This window comes from Gambusia affinis, linkage group LG01 (genome assembly GCF_019740435.1).
Source record: "Gambusia affinis linkage group LG01, SWU_Gaff_1.0, whole genome shotgun sequence".
NCBI classification, from domain to species: Eukaryota; Metazoa; Chordata; class Actinopteri; order Cyprinodontiformes; family Poeciliidae; genus Gambusia; species Gambusia affinis.
Window position 1 is genome coordinate 27,160,523 of NC_057868.1, and position 20,318 is coordinate 27,180,840.

Sequence of the window (20,318 nt, forward strand, 5' to 3'; positions counted from 1 at the left end):
CCTCAGGTCATGCTCATTATTGTATTTATCTGAGACTGAGTTAGGTCTTACTGCACTTACACTAATGAGAATGGTTGCTATCTTTAAAAAAATATGATCTTTGACTTCACACCGAAATCATTATGTATGTGCGAGACAGCTGCAGGAAATAGAAGAAAATTATAATTAATCTATTGAATTAATGGCATGATGTACTAGATTTAGAGTGCCTTGCAGAAACATTCCCACCTGTTGGCTCTATCTACATTTTGCTACATTACAATCACAAACCTAAATGCATCTTATTGTGATTTTAAAAGATACATCAAAACAAACTGGTGCAGAATTGGGAAAAACAGGGATCAAAATGATTAGATTAATCAGCATTATGGCAATGTTGTTGTATTTTTTGTTTGCTGGTTTTCTTGGAAGCATCAAAGTGCCTAATATATTTATATTCAATCCCCTTTACTCTGATACCTGATCCAGTTATGTTTGCAAGTCATATTGTCTCTTAATGTGTAAACTTGGCAGAGACATGCACTAAAAGACAGCTGGAATTACAGGAAAGGGTGATTCCATTGTTTTTGTTAAATACCAGCTAAATTTAACAGTAGTTTACAAGTTTTCAAGTTCATGATGTAAATCACCTTTTATCGTAAGCAAAGGGAAAGTACAGGAGTGCTATATTACTCATTGTGTATTACAGGACTGTGTAAACTCATGTCTTTCTATTAAATAACTCAGTCACAGAAATCACACATTTACTGGCATTTTGAAGCCACATAGTGTCTAAAAAGCTCTCAAGCACCTGATCTATACTTTTGTTAACAACAAAGTTAAACGTAGAAAAAGTTCTTTCAGTGAAGCTCTGTCTAACTTGTTTAAGTTTTTCTTTCTTTGGCTGATGGCGCAATTATCCCTCAACATGATGGATCCTTATGCCCCAAATGAATCTTTTATTGACCATTGTTAGCGTGAATAGAAATCAAAGTTTACTTAGGGAATTCCTGTCATTCAGGTGCATTACGTTTGAGCTGTGAGTAATGTGTGCCATCTCAGTCATTAACATTTCACATGCAAGAAAAAGTTAAACAAGGCCTTGTTTTGAGGAGGGAAGAAAGGAATGGTGCAAAAGTGAGGAGTTTCTTAAGAAAGGGGTTTGGGTTGCAATGATTCAGAAGCAAGGAATCAGAGAGGTTGAGCGTGTTTCACTTTGTCTTACTTGGTTTATGTAAGTGTGTGTGTGCATACAAAGTGAGGTGTGGATTGAGCCTCTCCATTGAAGTCTGGGATTTCTGGAGAGGCACTCTGTGCGGTGTGTCTGAAGGCCATGTTCGTCCACAAAAGGAATTAATTAATGGAGTCGTGATCAATGAAGATGGACACAAATGCATTTGCTTGTGCACCCACCCACCCACACACACACACATATGCAAATGAACATTTGGAAATAAGGTTTAATTCATTCCACTGAGAATAAAAAGATTTGTCATGTGTCCAAAAATGTGCACATGCGTATTTGTGTTTGTGTGGAGCACACAAAGTCTACCAAATAAAGGTGGCTTGTGAGCTGGTACAGAACTGGGTCTGGATGTGTTGACAGAGAATTAAACAGGATAACGTGTGTGTGTCTGATGTGCGTGTGCGTGTGTGTGTGTGTGTGTGTGTGTGTGTGTGTGTGTGTGTGTGTGTGTGTGTGTGTGTGTGTTTATAACAGAAACCGAAAGCTTTCATCACAAGTGGATTAAGTGGAAACAAAAGTGCTCCTAAACACATAGAGAAATTGAGTTGGCTGGTAAAAGTAGCATCCACTCCTGTTCCCTGAAGGAACTTGAATTTCAAGTCATTGATACATTATAGAGCAGTAAGTGGTTTTATTCTGCCTCCATGTAAAAGATCTAAAGGCTCTGTATGCCTCAGTAAAGTGGGAGGTTTTTGTAAAGTACAAAGATGATCTCAAGATTAAATTATTTCAGAACGTTTTGCACCTTTGATTTATATTTATCTATATATGGTATGTAGATTCTTTATGTAGCTGGTATCATATGTATTTCCTCCTTGACTGGGGATGTGACTGTGAACATAAACTTCAGGTTAGATTTTCCAAAAAGCATGTAGCAAACTGTGCTATGCCTTGATGAAACATAGATTAAACTTTTCTCCAGAATTCTAAAAATTGTGTTTTGAGCAGATTACCAGAGTAGCACCAAACTCACAGTGAGACAGAGGAGGTTGCAGTGTCTTGTTTTGAAGCTTCTTTTCTTTTTTTCTATTGACAGATGTAGGACTTTTATCAACATGGAAGGAGTTATGAAATGCTTGTAATACCTGAGAAGAACCTGGTCTGCACAACAACAACAACCCAAAGCATACATCCAAATCGACATGAGAATATCTCCTACAGAATGATATTAAAATTTCACCAAACCTCGAGCCGGAGCCCAGACATGGGCTGAAATCTGTGAGGTAATCTAAAAAGGGCAGTCCTCTCAGGAGATGCTGCCACAATTGTACAGATTTAGAACATTTTGTGCAAACAAGACTGGACAAATATGTGCAAGTCGAGATGTACTCTACCCAAAGAGACTGAGTGCTGTTGTAAAATCAAAGGGAGCCCGAAGCTGTTACTGAAAGGATATGCATGCCAAAAGAGTTTTAATTTCCCCCTCAGTCCATCTAGATATTTATGTTTATCAATTAAGTCGTGCAAATTTGTGCAAGGAGGGGAAAGATTTATTATGGCATAATTTTTTTGCACCCAGAAATCAGGCTTTTTTTTTTTACAGTGATGTGTAGGTTCTGCTGTATTCAAACGCTCCACCATTTATGTTCAAATTCAGCCACTTCTATTGCATGATCACCGACTTATGCATCCTTAACAAAAAGTCAGAAAGTTCTTTGTCCTTTTCAGCTAATCTGGCACATCTGCAGAAAACCCCTCTGTAAGCCAAGCATGTGGCCCAGCAGAAAACGACAGTTTAATTCAGTGGTTTCATGTTTAAATTGAGATCTATGTGTGGCCACTTTTGTATCTGCTTGGCATGGTAATTTTTTTCTGCACCACAGACCTTCCACATAAAGTCTGCCTCCCTTACCTGGTATGCATGAGTGAAGCCGCAGATACAGTTTGTGTTTGTGGCCGTTGATCTTTGACTTGTGAGTGTGTTGCTAAATAAAATCATTATGAAGGGCCCTGAAAGCAGCATTGTTCTGGTCACACTGAAAGACGCTGCTGAGACAAAAAAAAAAAAAAAAAAAAAAAAAAAAAAAAACAACAACTGAGGGTTGAAAGAGGCTGCTTTAAGGCATGTCTGCAGAGTTGCATAGCAACAACTAACAAAAGATTTTAGCATGTGTCAAACACTTTTATTATTACAGCATAACTCCTCCTCAAAGCTGCCATAAAACAGAGGGCCAGCACTCTACTTGGTCACAGGAGGGCAACACTCCATTGTACTGAATGTGATCTAAATTTGAAGTGTTGATGATTAGTTATTATGTGTGGCTTTACAAAAGCAACAAGTAATTCCTGAAACAGTTTGTTGAACGGTGATCATAAATTCACCAAGTTGCAGCATGTTAAATAAAATAACAATGAGAAAAAAGATCGAATGAGTAACAATTAGATATTTTAGTAATTGAGTAAGTTTTATAATACTTTCTTGACTATCATTTTTTCTCTCTTTCTGAATGTGTAGAGGCAGGCTTCTATGGCATTGACTTGTATTTGCTGCATGCTTCTTTCTGTCCTCTGCCATCTTATTTACGTTTAAAACCTTTCCTCTCCTTTCTCCCTTTTTATACATTTTTTTTTTTTTTGGGCTGTCTTCACACATATATGTTGTGCATGTATGCATGTGTGTGTGCCTGCATGTGCGCAAAAGATGAGGAGCGCATGATACATTGTGATTCAGTGCACTTTCTCTGTTTTTTGCCCCAAAACGCCTGACTAAATATGTCCATGGATATTGCTGTTCTTGTGCCATATACGGATGGTCTGTCATTTCAAGAATCAGATCAGTACGTCTGCTTCTCTTTTTACCAGAAAGAGTTGCACATTTCTGGGGTCTCGGGTTTTCTTTTTGTTGTCTCTCAGCTTTCTATCATGCTCAATGTGGTGATCACAGCACCTGCCCCCTGTCAAACAACTCAACTGCTAAACAGTATGTAGGTGTTTCTCACTAAAACCAGGAAGATGGAGCACATAACATCCTTGCAGCCCAAAGAATAGACTTTAAATATTGTTAGTTTATACAGTAAATCACTGAACAGCTTAGCACCACCATGCATTAAAATCTGCTGTTGTTGTATCAACCTTCCAGACCTCTCAGGTCATCTGGTTCTGGTCTTCTCTGCACCCCCAGAACCAGAACCAAACGAAGAGAAGCAGCATTCAGCTTCTATGCACCACAAATTTGGAACAAACTTCCAGAAAACTGTAAAACAGCTGAAACACTGACTGCATTTTATGAGACAAACTGATTTCATCTATGCCTAATTATATGCGATCAAATTTCACTGAATTTTGTTTAACTTAAATCCTATTCATTCCACTATAATGAATTGCAAACACTGCAATGTGTTGTTCTCTTATTTAGAAAACAATAGTCAAATTTGGTAGATCACTTTATACCAGTAGGTGAAAATCTACTTAAAGAAGTGTTGTTGAGTCCATCAATATTCACCAACAGTGAAGTTAGGTTTTCTCTATTTTTAACAGAGGAAACCTACAGCAGAACCAGGGAAGAATAAACTACACCAGTCAACCCAGAAAATCACAGAAGGGTTGTTTTGTGGAAAGGAAAAACAATAATAGTTCATGGTTATTGGCAACAAGCCTCTTTCACAGGCACCCAAGAAAGAAACAGTAAAACACTGAATCACATAAAAATTAATAAATCGTATTATAAGTATTATAAGGTTAAGAGAGGTTGCAGCAAAAAAAAAATGTCATTATATCATTTATATAAAGCAGCACAGAGCATAATTCCTTTTGGTCCATTAAAAATATATTTTATTGCAAGTCATGAAGTAAAACAAATCTGCCAAGGGAGAGATTATTCCATTGTAACGTGTGTCTATTACACATTTTACACGCTATTTAACCCTCCAAACTCCCACTTCCACTGGATCAAATTGACAATATGAATATGACAATATCCAAGTACATTAGAGAAAAAGTCAGGGTTGCTTCATCAACCAGGGATAATTCTGGTAGATGATTTTATGTTATTGTTGACTGATATACATAAATGACTGTGATATGCCTAAAGTATGTAGGCATATCATACATTACAACAAGAATCCTTGCTTTTCCCTTGCTTCTATTGTAGTAATGTGCCCTTCCAGTTGCTTTTGCTTCTACTGAATTCTGCACGATTTCTTATGTCTGAACGCTGACAAAGAAATACAACAAAACATCATAACACATCAAAACATCTTCCAATCAGATGTATGAAGAGAGGAAAAGGCCTCTGCTTGTCTCCATAAAAAACATTTTACAGTTCTTCTCTAATGAGATAGAAATGCAGTAAACCTGCGTCTATGGATTCATGTTTTATTCAATATTTCTTCGTAACGTATTCATGATTGCTGCACTTTTTCTCCTCACTATCTTCTTACCTCCCAATGGTTCACTTTCCGTCTGTTGCCAGCTGCTGTTGGACCAAGCCTTTGTAAGGGCTCCCAAGGGCCATATGACCTGGGCAAAGAAAAATATTGAACGTACTTTTTCTCTGGTTGCATTCACACTGCAGAGACAAATGCTGAGGTGAAGGGTTGTTGTTGATGTTGTTGCTGTTAGATTTTGATGAAAAAGCAGCTCAACGGTGAGTTGAAAAAAGTATGCATACCCCTCAAAGGTTTTCACGCTACCACCAAAACTCTCAGTGTAATTAAAATGCAGGAAATTATCAAATTCTGTGGTAGAATAAACTTGATTGCAGTCCAGCAAGACACAACTGACTACCTCTAAATTAGATTTATTATCAGGTATTTGTGCACCTCTCACTTTGTAATGCCACTTTGGGCAACTACCCACATGGCACATAAAAAATAAAATGCTACAGGCTGCAGAGATCCACAACTCAAGTGAGAGAATCTGATCTGTCGACAGGACAACAGTCAGTCACGCAGGCCGTAAATCTAGAATTTTTGCAAGAGAGGCAGAAATAAAACTGTTAAATATATTTTTAAGTTCAATTTTATACTTACCACCAAAAAAAAATGTTATTCTGAATGGATTTCATCCATGTTTGATTTTAATTTGAAAAAGATTTTAAAACCATGTAACACCTTAATATCGCCTTATAATAAAAGGCGATATTAACTTTGTATTGGGCTGTGAAATAAAATTTCAATAAAATCCACATGCATTTAATTTTTGCCTTGAGTTTCAATGTGTGTGATTTTTTTTATTTTTTTTATTTTAACATTGACATGTGTGTAGAATCTACCTCTGGTTTCCCATTGAGTAGGAAAAGTTAGTTATTCAAACACACACTTCCAAAAAAAAAATAAAAAATAGTGCAATATAACTTTCCTTCCCTGAGTCAGTGTGAGCATCCAGTAAGTGTGTCTTTGCCTGCAAGTCCTGCCTCAGGCATTTAGTGTCTGAAAGAGCAGCCCCAGTAGACAAAGACTGTGTTGTTCCAAGTAAGCTACAGGAAACACATCATCACTATCTCTATCTCTCTCTCTCTCTCTTTCTATGTCTTACACACACGCACATGCACGCCGTCTTTACACACACACATAAACAGAGTTTTAAGTGAAAATGTACTCTGTGGCCCTTTTCCCTACGGATGCACTTACTGTGTTAGACCTGCACATGTTCACCCTCTAATGAGGGGACTGGGGGACAGAGCAGGAAAGTGGGGAGTAAAAGGTAAGCAGGGAGAGATTCTTATATTTCCGCAGTGTATAGAGACAGGTGAATCACATTGTTCAGAGTCAGCCATTCTGCTTTTGTAGGAGAACTGTAACTACCACACGAATTTGGAGGATTTCACTTGTCGAAATGGGTTTCAGTTTCTCTTCCTCTCTCTGGGCAGAAGTGATGAATTTTTATTAGATGGTTTCCTTTTCAAGCCTGTCTCTGACCATGTGTATGCCCTGCAGTCACACACACAAACACACGCATGAACACCAACTATACACCCATACACACACAAGCATGCATGCAAGGCCTTAGATGAGAGCCACTCTGAGCGCAATGAGGGAATTAGAGTTGATACTGAGCTTGAAGAAGACCCCGTGCTGTTAACACTACTGAAGAAGGGTTCTTTAATAGAAGCAACACCCACAAGCTTTTAATATCGATTGTTTCCGGCTTTCATCACACACTCATTGCATATGTATGCTTCCAATGATCATCTGTTCACTCGTATCTTTTGCCGCTCTCGATTTTAATCAAGTGCAATAATGCTGTTAATTGGTCCTTCATGTGTTGTGCTTTCATCTGCTTAATTTCCGTCCCTCTTGTGTTGCCTGCCATGTCCTCACAACTCTTTTATTTGTCCCACTTTCATGCTGCAGCATAAGGCCTGGGACCAACCTCAAGCTGCCACTTGCTGCATGCACTCAGTGTGAGGCGCAACACTTTAACCTGCTGAGACAATGAGCTCAGTGAGAATAAGTGACTTTTTTCCTGTTTAATGCCATTACATTGACGCCGGAGATTTGATTTGTGGGGCAAATTGAAAATAATGACAACTTGGAAGTGCTTTCGGCGTTGTCTCGGAAATTCATTGTGTTATTATTTTGTAATTAAGCACGACGCATTTCTTATGTAATGCAGCGAATCTAATAAAACGAAATCTCCTCAGAGAGATTTCAAACCCGAGGCGACCTGGTCTCGGAAACAGAAACCCTTTCAGTCATGTGTGAAGAAAGTCATGTGGGGGTCTTTAGTGATCGATAAGGAACGGGCAGCAACTGTCACACCTCGTTTTACACAGCTGAAGAGGCACACACTGATTCGCACGCAACAAACACCAAGGTGAAGGCATTCTGAAAATATTATTAAAAGTGTGAAACCGGATAGTAATGGTGTGCTTAATTACCGTTTTGAGGGCTTTTGGGACGCAGACAATTTCCTTCCATAACGTGGCAGATGTGTGCCCATTTCATTGTTTAATTATTTTTCTCACACTAAACAAACACACTAAAATAGAAATGGGTTAGTACAGAGAAGGGTAAAATTAAAGTGGTGATCAGAGGTTTTGCCTGCAATCATCGTGTCCATGAGTTGGATCGGTTTTGGGCTTTCAGTGGTTTAGTTTATTATTTCTGTTTTGTGATGGATTGATTGTACAATATACTACTGTAGTATATTTTTTTAAAAACTCAGATGCACACCTTTTAATGGTTGTGGATGCTTTCCTCAAGCCCTGAGCAAGCTTTCACTTTAGCAATTCAGATTTCACCGCCAACAAAAATCGGCAGGTTTTTTTGTCCGAGTCGTGACTTTCAGGTACAGTCCAAGCACTTCAGGAGAGTTCAGGATGGGATTTTAGGGCTTTTTCAAAATCTGTTTGTCTTTTAGCTTTGTTTTGTTTTGTTTTTTTCATTAAACAAAACACCCAACAGTGCCCAGATTTCAGCAATCAGGCTGTTGATTTGTTGTGAAGTAAAAACACAACAAGGTAACCCTGCTTCATTGGAGATTATTGCATCCGCTTTGTGAAATGCATTAGAATAATTGCCGGTCAAACAGTCCCACAGCATAATGCTACCACCACCTTTTCAACTGATCTTAAAAAAGTTTATTATTGAGCGGAAGCTAGTTTTCTAGAAGTTTCTTTAAAAACTATTTTCACTATGAATGATGATGCAGGTTTTAGCAGTTTACTGTTAACAGGCCTGTGCTACAGGGTTTTTGTTGTTTTGTGTTGCCCTAAAAAATGTTGTTGTATTTAAGGGCCTTCTTACAGTTCATGGAAAATGGATGTGCTGTTCCGTGGGATAATTCCAATGATTTTTTTTTTTTTTTACTGATTCCAAAATACTTCCTTAAACCTTTTGAAAATCTTCAGTCCACATTTTGGTTGTAACGAAAGTTATTTGTGTTAGCGTGGCCTTTTTATGAGCTCAAGCCAGTCTCCTCATTCTCCTTTGGTCAACAAAGCCTTGTTGTCCACATAACTGTTGTTCAGTGGATGTTTTCCCTTTTTCGGACAATTTTCTGTAAACCTAAGACGTTACTGCTTTTGAAAATCCCACAAGTTGAGTAGTTTGTGAAATTCTCGTGCCCGATTGTTTTTGCAACAACAAACATGTCATGTGCAAAGTCACTTAAATCCCCTTTCTTTCGCTGATGCTTGTCTTGAACTCAAGAAAATTGTCTTCACCACATCTCAAAGACCAACTGAATTGAGTGACAGTTATGTGATTAGCCAATTATCTCTTTGTTTTAACAAGCAATTCAACAGGTGAACCAGGTAAATTGGTAAAGGAATATCGTTTAATACTTTGTGCATTGACGTTAGAATATACTGCTGGGTTCTCACATCCACAGAGCGCCCTGAAGCTCCTCTCCTCATCCTCAGTCAGGAGGTTCCATGATTAATTCGTAAGCCAGGGTTTTACTTTGAGCAAAGCATGAAGATGAAAGAGGTGCTGGGGCAAGGAAAGGTGAATGAGTAAGGAAAGACAGCAGTGAGGCAGGTACGGATAGAAAGCTTTTGTATAAAAGTGGTCCTGCCATCTGGTTGCAAAATGACACACCTGATGCAGACGGAGTGGCAGGTGAAACACTAATGAGGGGTAGATATAGTCAGTTTCTAAAGGACAGAGGAAGCGAGATTCTGTGAGTTGTGTGTGTGTGGATGTGCGTGTGTGTGTGTGTGTGTGTGTGTGGATGCACAGCAGTTGTTAGCACTGACATGAAGCCTGATGTGCCAGGCCTGTCATCTCCTGTTCTCTCATGGGGGAGAAAGGGCAGAATAGCTTTTCACTCATATCCTAAAACAAACATTGACGTACACGACAATTAATTGTATCGACACATGCTCAGGCACTGTCCCAAAAGAACCAGCGTGCCCTCAAAACTGACTCACTACGAGGTCTAATAATCAGGGTTTTTAATTGCTCTGATGCAGGTAATATTAATGTTCATCTACAAGACTCGCTGTGGAGCGTCTGTCTGAGAGCATCAACGACACGCTGCTGCAACTAAGCACTTGCTTGACAACACGCAAAAGCAATTTCATGTGGCAGTAAGTGAAATATTTACATAACACATATTTGCAATTACTTTCAGCATGCCAAAGTTGGAAGGACGTTACAAGCTAAAGTGAATATAAAACCATCATACACCCACAAAACAAGCTACTATTTAATATATATGTGCAAAACTCGGGAGCACAGATCAGATAGAAAATCTTCTTCATCTTTCAAAAGAGTGTGTAGTGAGAGCTGTTTTAATAGGATAAGACATATAAAGAGCTCACACCAATAAATAGACGATTTTTGATTGACCTTGACGACCATGACTCTCAGAAGAAGAAATATTTCACTTCTTAGCTGATGAAAAGATTCCTCATTGTATTTGATTCATTTCTGAGCCCTGCTGCAGTCTATACATAACACCTGCAAACAAGCACGCAGACACCCACAGATGCAGAAACACGCACAACCTTATTTCACTTAAGGTGCTGAAGATAAAGTGTGATTTTGCGGATGGCTCGAGGCAGCGTAGAGTCTTGGCTTATTTGTGGCTGCATGTGTTAATGGGGTTTGTGTTCGAGCGGCAGAATCAGGATGCAACCTTTTCCCATGTCACAATTTTTGCATATCAGTGCTTTGCGGGATTGTTATATTCCTGCTTGTTGCAATGTAAGCAGATTGTTTTGTAAAATATAAAACAGAAATTAAAACAATAACAAGTACACTGCTTTGTTGCAGCAGGTTATGCTTTTTTGATAAAATGTTGGCAACATCCCTCCTTGTTAAGGCATGCTTTTCCATTCTGCAGTTGTCTATTTAGATCCATTTTGTCATAAAGAAAAGGGTGAAGGTTTCTTATTATGTAGTAGAATTTCTTTTCAAACTGTATAACCTGGGTCAAACATTTTTGAGTCATTTTCCACAACCCTCATAGCCACATTAAAACATTCACTTTGTTATATCTAATTGACATTGTAAATAAAATTGGTGGCATGAGGTAATGAGATGTTGCTTCACTGCTGCTTCTCTTTTTACCAATCATTTTCATCCTCAGTTTCATGCTAAAGTTTAGCATTTCAAGTGTTTTGTTTATCAGTTGTCTCCCAATAAATATTAGAATACCATTGAAAGGTTAATTTAGTTTAGTAATTCTTTTGAGTATGTGAAAGTCATTTATGACGTAATTAAATCCACACATTGCAAAGTAATTCAAGGGTTTACCTGTGTTAAAAAGTAACAATTAGGACTTGCAACTAACAAAATCCCACATTTTAGTTTATCAAAAAGATTAAATGTAACATATGTGTGCAATAAAAATGGAATGATATCCAAAAATGTTCTGGCTGAAATCATTGGAAATTCTAGACTATTGTACATTAGACAGTAACTTACACCGTCTGCTAGGAGGGTATGTTATAAAAGATCAATGCTAAACAAGCTGGCCTTTCTGAGACTTGATTCCAAGCACATTAATAGAAAGCTGAGTGGAAGGAAAAAGTGAAATAGTATATGTCTGTTTTTACTAATTTACTAAATACTCATAAAGAGTGGAGTGCTGTTCAATAGCTTACATACAGAGTTATCCAAGAAATGATCCCCAGCTCTTACATGCATTCTGTTAGCCACATTCTGATCTACTTGGAATGTGGGAAGTGCTTTAGCTAAGCTATGAGGAAAAGGGATTTTCACTTTATAGTCCGACATTCTTGATTTAAATACATTAATATTTTGCATTTCATTCAGAAAAAAAATTCCCAATTTCTGGATCACATCCATGCTGTATTGAAAAAGACATTTATGCAGAAGGAGCCTCAGCCGAGTAGTGAGTTCATGTACTCCCACAATGCATAATGATACAGTTCAGTTTACCACATATTTCTGCATTAAAGCTTTTTTTTTTATTATTTGTCTGAAATCATCTTAGAAACTGTACACTGTAGCCCATGATTACACAAAATAAGTTCTTCAAACATTTGTCCCTGTGGGAATTGAATCAAAATAACTTCAGAAGTTCAGGAGTTTCTCTTCTTGAACTGAACTGGTCTCTGTGAAGGATGATTGCAGTGTCTTCATGTGCTTTCCAACTTCAGGGATGGCCTTTCCTGTCATCATGAAGAAGCATGTTATCAATCATAAATGAAATTATCACATAAAGCTTGTTAGCACATATTCACAAGCAACCAACATGTGCATATGCAAGCTCATCTTTGCAGAAATTCTCACAGCCATGTGCAAGCTGTTGACAGGTGCCTCTGCTGTTATCTTCTTTAACACTGTTCTTTTTGTGTAGTTTCCTCCAAACACCTTTCCATTCAGGCACGATCCACATTTCTCCCTGTTCTTCTGTTTCTGTAATTCTCTTCTTACCTCAGTTCATTATTTTCATTCCTTCTCTCTTTGCTCCCTTTCTTATATTTTTCCAAATTCCTCTCATACATCTTCCTACTAATATTCTTTTCAAACTCTAAGGTCTATACTGACATAGTATTCTGTGGGTATAATTTTCTTAATATTGAGTAAGGATGTTGGACTCCTCAGTTATAAAACAGGACAAATCAATCTGAATTTTATTTGAGGATGAAATTTAAGAAAACAAATCAGCAGAAGAGGCTAAAAGAGTAGCACCAGTGTCTTGTTTTGCCATCTATCAGACTAATGTGGAGATCTTGAACTTGTGTTTCATGGAATAGAAAGATAGGATTATGGACCTTACCAAGCTCCGCCCACAACCGACCCACGTGACCGCAAGTCTCACAAGCAAAGCCTCGTAGCGCATTGTTTCTATGTAAACATGACTCCATTAGTGCATCATTTCTACCGGATTTTCACAATATATCAGCTACTACAATGGACAGAGGAAATAACAAGTTCATGTCATCATCTGGGAGGAGGTTACTGGTTTCTCAGTCACAAGCTGGTTGCAAACCTGAGGCCAGCAGGTGTCAGTCGGTCAGTTATGGTAGATCTGAAATTTGGTTTGATGACCTCAATATGAGAAGCTACAGACTGATAAGAGGAACCAAAGAGCTTTGTTACGGTAAAGAAGCCATTTGTTTGTTAAAATTTTATGAAATCTATTTGTTCTTTTTGATGTTTGTTATGAATGACGTATAATCACAAACAAACAGGGTAATTGGTCCAACGTTTAGAAACTACAGCGGCTGTAATGAGCCACAGCAAATGTAAACAAAGGTAAAATAACCCGAACAGGTGATCAACTCAAAACCATTCGTACCTTTTTAGTCTGTCTCTCTTTGTAGTTTAAGCACACCTGTTACCGTATCAACCGCCTGCGCCCCGCAAGACGAGCAAAGATTACGTTAAAAACATAACATCCAGTCCGTTACGATATCAAGTTTCCAGGCTTGATATTTATTTCTGGATTATTAATCAGCGCTTCCCTGAACACAGCGATGGTTGATTGACCAGCTGTACTTTGTGCTAGAGTGGCTAACACGAGTAACAGTTTAGTCCAAAGCCTTTTCTGCTAAAATAAAATCTTTAGTGTGTGTCAGATACAGTACACGTTGCATATTGATCTGTTTAGCTAACGTTAGACTGTGTAGCAGACAGGCTTCAAGATGTAGAAGTTGTATCAGAACTGCTATTATGCTGTACTTAGCTAACGAAAAGCTCGTGTTTGTGAGACTGCCACCCACGTGACCACGTAGAATGAGCATCAGCCAATGAAAAGCGGCCCCTCTGGTAAGGTCCATTGGGGACATGTAGACACATCAGATCACATTTACTAAATAAGCATTTTTATTTTAAATGCAGATAAAATAAAAGCCTTTATTGATTTTTACACTTGCAGAAATTATATGTAAATATTACATCAGAGCAATAAAAATCTATTTTTACAGAAACAGAAACACAAGTTTGATGAAAACTATGTTTAATATCTGCTTAAAAGTTATTTTCAAAAAAGGTACTTTTAATTTGACAAACTAGACTCATTTGGACTTATATTCTAATTCATCTAATATGTATGTACAATTGGAGATTTATGAAATGTTATATATGTATATATATTCAAGCAAAACAAAACTTTGATTAAACCTGAAATTATTAGATTATTTGAAACAAATTTTGCAGTTTCTTAAACCTTTATACTATTTGTAAGAACCAAAAACAAAAAAAGCTGTAGGGACACTTATAATTCAAGGCCTGTCTGAGAATGGAGATTTAAGACAATTTCAGACAACCATACTCTGTTGTTTATAACATATGTTTTAAACATCTGTTGCAAATAACAGATGTTTTAATTCTACCTTAAAACTTCAGTTTTTACCAAATATTTTGTTGGACACAATTGCCTCATGCAATCCCTCATTGTGAAGCAAATTTCTTTATTAGGCTCATGTGGGATTAGGAGCTCTTTATGATATTGTAAGAACTAGCTATTGAAGGCTTTGTGAGTGAGAAGACTTTTGATGGTTGGGCTTGCTTTATGTAATACCATCTTCACGTTTACTGTCCTGGCCCTTGTTGTGGAAATGTTGTAGTGTTTATGTAATCTTCTAAAAAAAAAAAAAAAAAAAAAAACACAAGGTCTATTCAGTCTGCCACTCAATTCGCCTGCTGTCATTTCTTTCCCTTAGGGACACACATAAGTATGCACAATTCCACAATTTTGTGCACCTTTCTGCTCTGCCTTACCATGTGCATATGTGCCATATTCAAGTAACCTTTGCACTTGTTTAGTCACTCACTTTCACTTGTGCACTCATATGCACAGACACAGCATATACCAACACACTGGATTAGGGGTACAGATTAGAGATTAGGGCCAGCAGTTGGATTACACAGAACTCTTCCAGCCCCTCCTCCACCAAAGGCCCAAAGCACCTCTGGCCCGATCATCTCCAGTGGTGACGTTTTCATAAAACATCAGCCAGAATTTTATATTCAGTGATATATATATTTTTTTAATATTCAGTTTTAAAAAGTGTCATTTCCCTTGTTTATTTCTCCTTTATTTGAATGTCAGATTCATTGTTTTTGTATCGCCCTTTTTCTCCCTCTCCCCCAAATTATGTCCAATTGCACATTCTCTCTAATGCAAGAATACTCTTGAAGTTTACATTTGGTACTATCATGTTCATATCTTAAGTCGGCCAAATGCAGAGATGGGTACCACGCAGGGAGAGGATAAACTGTGCTATTTTAGAGACAGAACTGAAATGAAGCATTTAACAGAGATGGATGAAGTCAGGTATTTAGAGGAGGAGATGGACCATGGGGATGGATGACTGAACCTTCCAAGAAATATGTTTTCTTCACTAGATGGAGTGCATAAAGGATGTGGGTGAGGACTGCCGGAGGACGGAGATGGTATATTGATTGCTGATTCACAGTCTTGATCCCTGTTGTTTTACCTGGGTGTTCAAGGTCTCATATTATGCTCTGGGTACTATTTATCTGTCAAAGTATGACACACACACACACACATGTGCACGCAAAAACTTATATATATATATATATATATATATATATATATATGTGTGTATATATTTGATAACATGTGCAACATTGCTAGAGGAAGTTACTGTAAGACGGAAGACAAGTATCAATCTGTGTGTTGCTGCAAGCGTTAGATGCTGTAGTAGTGATATAACTCAAGACATAAACGAAAGTTCAAATATGGATGTTATGTTTTCTTGGTTTTTTGGGGGAGGGGGTTTTCAGTAAAACCAAATGCATGTTGTGCTATGCAAATGAATCACACATGGCTCTTAAATAACTCAGCTGCTTGCATCTCGTTTTGTTTCATTTTCGGGCATTGCCCTTGATTATCAAAGTTTAATGTGGAAACTTAACAGGCACTGCGTGCAATCTGCAGACATCAGTAGTGCACAGAGGAGCTTAGCAGGAAGCTTAGTATCTGTTGACAAGGCTGGCACGCAACCAGGCTGCCAGAGGCATTAGTTTCCAGATTTGATGAGAAACTGATTTGGTTGTATCTACAAGTCACTAACACTGAAAACCACATCAAGAATCTTTGTATCGACAGTTGCCTGGTGCCTTTGACTAATGTGGATCTCTGTTGTTTTTTTTGTAAAGCTGTAATTATTTAACTCGCCTGATAATTATAATTATAATAATACAATCTTAATTCATTTCTTTATTTGCTAGGTGAATGCCGTGATGCCATTTGGATGCCTTGCCCTGAGAGATGGGCGGATTTATGACAGCATATCTGATGTCACGGACAAATATGAGTTTGGTCAAGTCCTTCGAGCGTAAGTACCATAAAGTTTTATGGATAGACTTTTGGAAACTATTAACCTTTTCTAAATGCTTTAGGATAGTTCTTATTTTTCGAATAAGATTCGTTATTAGTTTCTGTACTTGTAGCAGATGGAGGCCATGTTGTAGTAAGAATGTAGAAATGCACACAAATCCTCAGAGCCTGCTTGAATGGAGTAAACTCAGATTTTGTGATGGGCTTCCATGTGTGCAATGTTATCAAAGAGGATTTGTTCGTGTGCTTTTTCAGGTTTTATAGTTATTTAGAAAGTACCTAGTTAGACACATTATCAGCTGATCAGGCAGACCGATACAGCTGTCAGACTTAATGAAAACAAAACTTAATGTAGCTTAGTGAGTTAACTTAATATTAATTAGTACCAATTATAAGCTAGTTCTCTTATAATTAACTGAATTAATGTGCCTTCTAGATGGGCATATATTGGTAATACCTTGTTATATAGTGTTTTACTTGTTTTAAAAGCCAAAAATACAAGCTACAAATTGAGCTTTTATATGATTAGCGATTTTTTACTGCTTCAGGAATTAATTTATCTCTGTGGACATTTGTGCACAACTGGTACTTATTATGGAAGAGAGTCAACGTAATGAGATTAAAAAAGTTACCTTACAGTAGCATGTAAAAAAATGTTTGCATTTGTTTTATTCCCATCTAGCTAATCATCTAGGAGTTGAAGCCCCCTGCTTAATGAAAATAGGGTACTGTGCTGTGCATTTTTCCTACCCAAGAATTTAAGATGACTTTACTGTATTTTAGTAGAAGAAGCAGCTCACCAACATCTGTCATGCAAGAACCACCTATTTTTTAGTGCATAAATTGTTTAGCTTTAGTCTGAAAAAGTTTAAGGGTTTAACTTTAGTAAAGCATAAATCTAAAGTTTGGTGGATCTTAGAAGAACTGTCATCTGACTATTCTTACGCTCTTTATATCACTCTTCTACATTTAGCTCGTTCTGTGGCATATTTTACATCCCCAGGCCTACAAAAAATGACCCTGCTGCTCAAGAACCTCTCATTTTCTCCTTCAGCACACTCCACACATATGAGCACTCTAAACATATGCATGAATACCAATTGGTGAAAGAGGCCATATGGCGACATCAGCATCTGGCCTCAGAAATCTCTCCTCGGATTTTGCATAACACACATACAGATGCACAAAAACATATTAGGAGTGAGAAAGCAGACTGAACGACACAATTGTCTGTTTTACATGTGCATTTACTTGTTAAAACTGGGTAGATTAATGTTCATAAAGGTAATAAAACTGCACTGAAAAACAACATTGTGTGTGCAGTTTAAAAAGCTTTATTTTTGTTCATTTATATTTTGAATCCACCTCCAACAAGCAAAGGAGGAATTTTTTTTTAAATAAATAATTAAACAGAACCACCGATTAAAACCTAATATTAAAGCTTCATTATGCTCTCTTTGTAGTTTTACTTTTCATCATATTGCTTCTTAAAATTAATTTGCATGAAGTCCTATAAGCCCTCAAAGGATAAAAACCTAATGATTCCCAGACGATGACAGCAATGGATCCTTTGCAAATCTCTTATTTATAGCCCCTTTTTTTAAGCCAGTGGCTTACCTCCCAACTAAATTATTTCTGGGTATTTCACAACACCGCCAGTGTTTGTTAAGCCAGTGGCTTACCTCCCAACTAAATTATTTCTGGGTATTTCACAACACCGCCAGTGTTTGTTTTATTCCAATTTGAATATCACATCTCGTTTACTCTGGAAACTTGTAGCTAGACGAGGGCCTTGAAAAAATGAAAAGATGCTTCATTTAGTCTTTTCTTTGACATTGTATTTTCGGTTGCTTCCCTTCTGTCTGTCTATTTTTTTTCTCACTGTGTAGGAAGGAGTTTTGTGAGCTGTGCCTGGCAAAGGACAGACAAACAGAAAAGGTGTTTGTCTGCAAGAAATTCTTCAAGAAGGACGGAAGGAAAGTCCGCAAGGCCGCCAAAAATGAGATCATGATCTTAAAATTGTATGTAATCGGTTCACAAATAGAAACAGCAGCGTATGTGCTAGTGAAAAGATCGAGAGCAATTAACTTATGAGATGTTTTAATTAAACTTGACCCATAATGAACCCTGAATTAAGTTTGCTACAGGGAAGATACGTTTCAAACCTGTCAATGTTTATCTGAGTAAATTTAATGATGGGTTTAACAACCATAAATTTATCGCAGTGGTCTATGACCCAAGTAAGCCACACATACACAAACAACCAAAAGATTAACCTATTAATTAAGTCCAATTAATTGGTCTATATTAGTGGAAATAAGTCTCGGTTGGTTGGTTGGAGAAGAAAACACAATTCAAACACAGGTTTGGAGGTGAGAACATCTTGGTGCGTTATATGATTATTAACAAACGATACTGGCAGACTTAAAGGAATAAAAGGATGATGATCTGTACTTTGGTAATAATATAAAGATGCTTTTTAAGAAAAAAAGCTGTAATTCAAAAATAATAATCCCAAACTTGGAGTGAAGATAACTCTCAACTACTTATAAAAAGAAAGTAAATCTGCCTGAGTGGCCCAGCCAATAATCTGACTCGAATATCAAATTATAATCAAACTAAAGATCAGAAGGCATAGAAGAGACCTTCTGATCTCTTCTTAATAGCAATCTTCTATCTTCTATCTTCTATCTTTAAGATTGCTATCTTCTTAATAGCAATCTTAAACTGCTATTAAGATTTTTATAGCAGTTTGTGTGTAAAAGAATGGGAAAATTCATAATGGAGCAACACATACAAATAGTTTCTTCATGCAAAAATCTTTCCAGGTACTCAGTAAATTTCAGTTATCAGTTATTCACCATTTGGCATAAAAGTGAAAGTTTTCTTTAACATCTAGAGTTGATTTCAGATAATTATTGCATATGCAAGACTAACTTGTGTCCATAAAGAACGAGCAGGCAGCTCTAAACATAAAAAAACATAAAAGAGAGAAAAGACCCAGCTCCAAATCATGACCCTGTGATTTCAAGGAATATGCTTTTTCAGCTGAGCTGTTTGTCAGAAATATTACATTCATGCATATAATAAGTTCAGGACCTTTCATCATGTATTATTCATGTTTTTATTAATATTGAGATACCATTCATTTTTTAATGCTCCATTACTCATATGACTTGGCAGCAATATGCGCTGCATCCTCTCTGTCTTCTGAACAACTTGGTCACAGTCCAATTGTATGTAAAAGTTCTGCTTAGAAACAATGATTCTTGCTGTATGGCTGATCTTTTCCCTATGGAACAAACTAAACATGTTCTCTAATGAGAAAGTGTCTTTCACATCATGTGCAATTTGCTTGTTAAATAAAACTTTAAATTAAAATACATATATTTAGTACAAATATGTAAACATCTGTAATATCTACTGCTGCAGACATTTTCTGCATTATTATAACTTTTCAATATCAGTTATAAAAGGGGTTTTAATTATTTCTATAATACAAAATCAAATGAAGCTGTCTTTGAGTTTCAGCTTATGCTATTACTGCACTTTTGTATTGCTTTCTAACTTTTTTATTTTACTTCTGAGCCTAAACCAATTTTTGACCAAGCAGTTTTGCTTGATTTCAACCTTGAGAAAATGTACAAGTAAAATCACAAATATGAAAAAAGAAATCCCTAAATCTACATGAGGTCTAAATGAGAAAGCACATGAATAGACTGAAGCAATATTTTGTCATTTTGTGAAAACTAGACCCCTGCAACCGCTAATATATTTTGGGTTTTCCAGGGTCAATCACCCAAACATCCTTCAGCTGATAGATACATTTGAAACCCGAAAAGAATACTTCATCATCCAGGAACTGTAAGTCCTTTCAATTTACGTTTCCTGTCCACGCTCCCTGTATTTGATGTGTTAATTGCAA

General features: G+C 37.1%; 1 protein-coding gene across 3 annotated transcripts in view; it reads left to right on the forward strand.

Annotated features, from left to right (window-relative positions):
• Positions 1–20,318, forward strand: part of camkvl (CaM kinase-like vesicle-associated, like) — a 47,777-nt gene that overhangs the window by 17,936 nt on the left and 9,523 nt on the right. Inside the window, exons 2-5 of one of the 3 annotated variants that reach the window (XM_044114259.1) lie at positions 2,262–2,448; positions 16,285–16,391; positions 18,283–18,414; positions 20,183–20,257. In XM_044114259.1, the coding sequence (XP_043970194.1) occupies positions 16,297–16,391; positions 18,283–18,414; positions 20,183–20,257 (302 nt within the window). In that variant the 5' untranslated portion in view covers positions 2,262–2,448; positions 16,285–16,296. Of the gene's footprint in view, positions 1–2,261; positions 2,449–13,165; positions 13,187–16,284; positions 16,392–18,282; positions 18,415–20,182; positions 20,258–20,318 lie in introns of those variants that run through there. The other 2 variants (XM_044114267.1, XM_044114250.1) reach the window with 2 other exon arrangements.